Genomic DNA, 7,500 nt, shown 5'->3' with positions numbered 1-7,500 from the left:
CTCTCCTCGAGGTTTTTTATTTCATTATTATTATTATCATTATTATCATTATCATTTTTACTAAATGTATCAATATTCCCATCATCATCACTATAGACATAATAACAATTATAATATTTCTCACATTACTATTAGCAATAATAGTAATTAAAAAAAAAAGTATTTTCAAAAATCAAATCAAGACAGAAGAGATTGGTAGTCTTAGCAACTGCCTCATTGGTGAATGAGTACTTGTGGAGCCATCTATGTTTAAATACAGCTTAATAAATTAAACTCACTGTGGGCTTGCTATGTCCATACACACCTTCCCCAGTGGCATCAGGTTAAAATAACACAATCAACATAAAAAAAAACAAAGATGATGAAAGTAAGAATACCACTTAAATACGCTAGAACTATGATGACGGTAATACTGCAAAAATAATAAAGAATATAACAGTAATAACACCACTACTACTATTACAACTATTTATAATAAATAATAATAAAAAAAATAATAATCAACAACACTAATAATAATATTGATTAAAGAAACAACTGAAGGTAAGGAAGATAATGGTGTCAATGCATGATGACTATGACTATGACTATGACTATGACTATGGTGGTGGTGGTGGTGGTAAAACAACAACAAAACAACAATAATGATAATAATAACAATGATGATACATCATAAAAAATAAAAACACAACCACCAAAAACAATAATGATAACTGTAAAATGTTATCTATCATAAAATGGTTAACTTGTAACCTCTTTGACTTAATAACTAGGCTGAATTATACTCATTCATGATTTATATCAGACAGACCTGGATAAAAGCTGACAAAAGTTTGAAAATGGGAACAGATCCTTTTCTGAGACACACTAGGAACGCTTCTTAAACACAGAAACCACACCATTCCAAATAAAACCACCAAAACACTTATTCCTCGAAGCCCTGAAAATATCGCACATTCACAGAGCAGCAGCCTTGCCTCTCTTTGCAGCAATGGATTAAACCCACACACACACACACTCACACACAAACACACACACGCTCACTCGATATACATATTCACACCCTCTATGACACATCCCCCTCTAACCCCATTCTATCCTAAAGGTTAAATATTAGCTAACACTCCTCTAATTATTACTAGACCAATCGTCTGGGGCTCTCCCTTATTCACCCCTCTTTGCCTCTGACATTCGGTTATATGTGACAAAACATCAATTTGTCATCGGGTTTAATTACATGCATGCTGAGTCTCTTTGCCTGCCTCTATTAGATTTATAATTATGATCTTTGCTATTATCATTGCTGCTATCTGCATTTGCATCAGCCTCTGTCTCTATTCATTTTATGACACAACAGACACAGAGTAAAGCATATGTACTTCCTTATTACTCAATATTTTATTCATGCAACATTAACACACCAATCACTTATCAGGTTTGATTAATTCACGCATTTCCTCATATAAGTGAGAGCCCTTATAATGGTAGAAGCAAACAATGGATTTCCAAGAATTACTTTCTACATTTTGAAACTGTCACATTCAGACAATTCACATAGATATCTTCTTAAAAATTAATGTAATAAATTAATGTATAAAGAAAAAAAAGAAGAGAAAGAAGGAAAGAAAGAAAAGAAAAGAAAAGAAAAGAAAAGAAAAGAAGAGAAAAGAAAAGAAAAGAAAAGAAAAGAAGAGAAGAGAAAAGAAAAGGAAAGAAAGAAAATTACCACTAATTTTACTATTTTCAACTTAATTACTTCAATCATTATTCTCCTTACTATAAATCATTACAGTTATAACCATCAATTTAACTATCATCATAATCATGAATATTTACAATAATATATCATCAGGTAAATATACATAAAATATAAAACATTATATATATATATATATATATATATATATATATATATATATATATATATATATATATATATATATATATATATATATATATATATATAATATATATATGATATCCCCCCCAAGATGTCTGTATAATCAGTGATATTTTTTTTTTTTTTTTATTATAATAGGTGCGAGGCATCATTCAAATGGTAAGGATTATACCTGAACATGCAACACTCATTTCCATTCACATTCATTCATTCACAGCAGTCTTGATAACAGACACGAAAAAGATAAAAATGAATGAATAAATAAATAAAAAATACCATTGGTTGTATTATATTCTAACTGCTTTCTGTCATCAATATTATCACAATCAATAAAATGACCCTAAAGCTTGAATACCACACGTACCCTAATATACAAGAAAATGATAATACTCGAAACATTCTTGAAAGCAATGTGGGTACAACTTTTTTCTTGTGTCCTTATTTTCATTTTCATATATAACAGTCCAAAAATAAAAAGTCCTTTAACTGCTATCACTAATTAAAAAAAAAAATAGAAAAAAATAAAATAAAAATAAAAATAAAAAATAATAAATAAATCATATAAACAATAACAACAACAATAACATCAAGAGCAAAAATATATATATCAATAATTAACTAGAACATAATAATACCAACACTAATAAGAATATTCATAATATTTACAATAATAGTCTAACAATTAAAAAAAAATATTGGTGATACAACTGATGATGATGAAAATAACACTAATAACAACTGATGATACTAATAATGATAAAATGACAACTTATGCAACAGAGAGAGAGAGAGAGAGAGAGAGAGAGAGAGAGAGAGAGAGAGAGAGAGAGAGAGAGAGAGAGAGAGAGAGAGAGAGAGAGAGAGAGAGAGAGAGAGAGAGAGAGAGAGAGAGAGAGAGAAGGCAGACAGTAGAAAACAATATAGTAAACAATATCCAGAGAAAAATGAAATGGGTTTCATCCAAAAAAATTAAAAGTAAAGCTGTGAGGTTGAGATTGGTAATATACTTCTCAGGAACTTCTAAATCTTAGGAAGCACTGCTTTTCAAAGGTTAATAAAGGCATTAAAGTCTGTGTATTATAGATATTCCAAATAAGTGAAGCTGAGGAACACACAAGCAATACTTCTTGGCACTGTTACATAAAAAAAGCAAGATAATTTAAATATCTTCTGATAATCTTATGGGATTTCATGGACAATTGTATCTACATCAGTGTCTGCATTTTGGATTACTCTAAATAATTCTTTATTCTTATTACTTTTCCTGTTGCATAAGACAAAACAAAACTTTCTGATGGATTTTATATTGGAGGGTATGGAAATTTGTGCATCAAGGATTAAAAAATACTATAAAATGTACATGAAAAATATACAGTAGAAAATGTTCTGACTAGTAAAAATATGCAATGAAAACTTTAACATAAAAAAAAGAAAGGAAAAATAAGCCCACCACCATATCAGCTAAAAATATGAACTTTACCTTCTTTGATAATCTGATCATATATGTGATATAATTTTTCCACCGATGATGATTTTTCGATGCCTTTCTGAGGCTTCTCTTTCTTGGAACTCAACGCGTTTCCATCTGGATTGTCACTCCAGAAGCTCTCCCAGCTGCTATCCATATCCTTTGTCTGATTTTCCCTATCTATTTCTGAGTCACCTTTTTTCTCTCTGTGTGCTTCTCCTGGGGATCTTTTAAGGTGCGAAAGAGATTGTGTTTTTGTGAAGGAATAACCTTTGGAAGCACTGCCTTCGATATCACAAGCTGCGCTTGTTGGTGTGCTGAGTCTACTCTTAGCTGCTGGATGCATTTGGGGCGACTTGGTGGGTGAGCTAGTTGTCTGCCCCAGAGGAGCATGGGGAGGCCTATTGGGGGACTTCGATAAAGACCTTCTCCTATACCAGTTGAAGGGAGAGTGGGGTTTTGGCACCTTAAGGGAATCAGTTTTTGTTTCAGTGGGGCTAGTTGGTCCTGGAAAACTGTTCTGTGCAAGTGGAGATTCAATGCTGCCTCTACGTGAAGACTTTGAAAGGGAGCTTCTTCTGTACAAGTACTCAAAGGGGAAATGAAAATTATGGGGTGATTTTGGCCGGGCATTTTGGTCAATTGGTAAACTCACGGATGGTCTTTTTGCCTGTATGCTGGGGCTGGTGGCTGGGGGAGAAGATGCCTGCTCCTTGCCAGGCGAAGATGAGACTTGGTTATATTCCTGTCCTAAAGTCCGTACTCCAGATGTCCAGGTTTTTGGCTTTTCATCTTCACTCTCACTCTCACTTTCACTACCAGTATAACTACTACTGCTCCCTGTGCTACTGCCACTCTCACTACTGGCTATACTTGGAATGCTTTCTGTACCACTGCCCCTTCGATTGTAGTAAGGCCTTTCTGCCTTTGTTTGGGATGTGACTACAGGACTACCTCTTGACTGGGGCTGGTTTGGCACTGGGATAAATAGGTTTTTAGGGCGTGGTCGTTGTCGTGCTTGGGGTCTGTAGACTGGCCATGGTTCAGGTGTGCGGGATCTCTCTCTCTCCTGCCTCTGCATTCGCGGAGGGTCAGGTGTCTTTGAGCGGAATGATTTTTCTTTTTCTTTCTGTGCCTGTCCTTGGGCATGTGCATTTGCAAGTTCAAGGGTTATATCTCCCTGGTCACTACATATTGAATTATTGCGACTTCTCCTTTTGGCCTGATGCTGGTGATAATAATCGAGGGGGTGCAAGAAATGGTGTAGCAGTGCCCCCCCCTTCCCCTTCAGAGGACTTTCCTTTGAACCGATGGAATGGAAGTCCACACCAGGGCTGCTAGCACCAGATTTGTTGCCGCTAGCACCGTGTTCCACAGCACCCGGCACGTCCATAGGGCTAGACTCATGATTTCTCGGTGACATGTCTGGAGTAAAGATAATGGGTGGAAGAGGAAATCCTGTAAAAACAGGACTACTTGCACCATCCATGATGTCCCAGTGGTTATAAATGAACACACAAAGAGAAGTACTTTAACACTTCCAAACACTATACCCAAGACTCCTACTTGTATAAGCGTTAATAGCGTAATCTCCATTGGTCTAGCGAAGGTAAAGCTCTTCCTTGTCACCGCCACTAGAGACCTTGCAAGGAAGTGTTGCAGCTGCAACAGCAACAGCACGTCCGTTCCTCGTGTATCTAACACCAGGGAACTACTCACTCGTACAGTTCCAAGAATTTTACACAAACACTTTTATTTCCTTGCTTTTCTCGCGGTCGATTTACTCTTCCGTCTCGCCACAGGTCCCTTAGCCCAGCACCAAGTGGGGGACAACACGCAAAGCCTTTTTTTTCTCCCCAAATTATTCCGCGGGGAGAGAAAACCCGGGTGCCACGAGCGGAAAGGAGTGAGGCCAAGACAGGGTCCTGCCTCAGACTAGAGAGAGAGGAGGTGGAGGAGCGACTTCAGCTCGCACAACAAGGTTCAAAAATGCACCGCCTGGCAACAACGCCTGATGCTGCTGACCACTAGGACAATCTTCCTCTCTCGCACTCTTACTACAGAGGCTCTTGGGTCCCGCTTGTAGGCTGGTCACTCGAGGGCTGGAAGTCACACGTCCGAGGAAGCGCTGTTCACGACCGTGTCACGAGCAGGAATGTCAGAACGTGAGGGGGACGTGAGAAACGTCAGGTCACAATACAATAAGCGCTCGGTCGTTGCCCACGCGTAAATAGCTAATATCGGCCAGGAAGACCTCTCCTTCCGACGCCCGTTTTGGAGGGACAGCCTTCCCCATCCACCTACATTTTAACAATGGGGTACAAAGCCTAACAATGAAGTCCGAACACACAATCATATCTAATCGATGCCCTTCGATAAAAAAATAAAACAAGTTGCACGATGTGGCAAGACTCGACTAATCCAGCTGCGTCAACGAGTTGGTAAGTCTCTCTCTCTCTCTCTCTCTCTCTCTCTCTCTCTCTCTCTCTCTCTCTCTCTCTCCTGTCTCTCTCCTCCTTCTCTCTCTCTTCTCTCTCTCCTCTCTCTCTCTCTCTCTTCTCTTCTCTCTCTCTTCTCTCCTCTCTCCCCCGCTGTGTCTCCGTCTTTCTTTCTGTCTCTATCTATCTATCTGTCTCTGTCCGTCTATCTTCGTCTGTCTGTCTTCCGGAATGACGACACGCAGTACAGACGCATTGTGTCAGAACGTCGCAAGATACCTAAACAGTTATCATTCGTTACAGTTCCTTTTATCAGTTTCTGTATCGAATAAACCACGTGTACGACAGAAATGTTCACCGAAACTCGACAAATACCTGCAATACAGGGAATCCAGTCCTAATCCTATTTGGAAAAAAAAGAGAGAGGGAAAAAAATATCTTGTAAATTTCATTGGAAAATAAATTATCAGGTCTCACCTTAATCTATTGGAAAAGCATCAGGATGAACAGATCAACCACGTACTACGCAGAATTTACCAGGAGACCAAAACATTATTTATCCCCAATCAGGAATCTATCACTGCAGACGCGTGGCATTACCAGCTCCAGACCGTACTAGCAGCTTTGGGGAGGCTAAGTCTTCTCTCACCAAGCACGCCTGATCTTAGCCAAGTTTGGCACCTTCAGTCATCAGGGTTTATGCGTTCATCCTCGTTGAGCACATGTGGAAGCGAAACATGCAGGTGCGAACGTGAATGCATGCACACACATGCATACAACAAACACATACGTACACACACGCGCACACACACACACACACACACACACACACACACACACACACACACCACCACACACCACACACACCACACACACACACCACACCCCAGCACACACCACACACACGACCACACACCACACCACACACACACACACACACACACACACACACACACACACACACACACATATATATATATATATATATATATATATATATATGAATATATATATAGATAGATATAGATATAGATATATATAGATATAGATATATAACCATTACAGTTTCTCTTTCACACACCACACACACACACACACACACACACACACACACACACACACACACACACACACACACACACACACACACACACACACACACACACACACACACACACACACCACGCGCGCTCAACAAAATAAACACAAAGAGCTAATTTCAGTCGCAAAGTTTACCCTCAACTTAAACGCTGCAAATTTGATCCGCACACGCACCTAATCGCCTTAAGATAAACATGATGTAAAATATACCTGCTGCTGAGTGATTACGATAAAAAATATCGCATTAAACTTAAAAATATTCGTGAAAAGAAGCACCAGGAATGTAATGCATGCGAACCCGCTTTCGTGTGAGATTCCACCACATTCAGAGATATCAGTGTACCTGAATAAACACAAGCATTGTGTCCAGTAATTGCGAATTTGAAGTTATAGATAAGACCGGCAGATTTCCTAAAGCTGCTGCGTATCCAAGATAAACTCGCTATCCTATTTTATTTTTTTTATAAATATAAGCTACTGGGTCAGTAAAAATGTCATTATATATATGGATATATATATATATATTTATATATATATATATATAACATATATAATATAAATATAAAATACATAATATATATAATCTATATATA

General features: G+C 37.9%; 1 protein-coding gene across 10 annotated transcripts in view; it reads right to left on the bottom strand.

Moving 5' to 3' along the window:
- The window catches only part of LOC119578716 (5'-AMP-activated protein kinase subunit gamma-2-like), a 214,802-nt gene that overhangs the window by 19,384 nt on the left and 187,918 nt on the right, over positions 1–7,500 (bottom strand). Inside the window, exon 1 of one of the 10 annotated variants that reach the window (XM_037926316.1) lies at positions 3,381–5,530. The exons of the other annotated variants lie outside the window; for them this stretch is intronic. Coding sequence (XP_037782244.1) covers positions 3,381–4,857 — 1,477 coding nt within the window. The 5' untranslated portion in view covers positions 4,858–5,530. Of the gene's footprint in view, positions 1–3,380; positions 5,531–7,500 lie in introns of those variants that run through there. 10 annotated transcript variants of the gene reach the window in all.

The sequence above is a fragment of the Penaeus monodon genome, chromosome 11 (assembly GCF_015228065.2).
Source record: "Penaeus monodon isolate SGIC_2016 chromosome 11, NSTDA_Pmon_1, whole genome shotgun sequence".
NCBI classification, from domain to species: Eukaryota; Metazoa; Arthropoda; class Malacostraca; order Decapoda; family Penaeidae; genus Penaeus; species Penaeus monodon.
The sequence above is the reverse complement of the archived record's forward strand: the minus strand, read 5'-3'. Positions and strand labels throughout refer to the sequence as shown.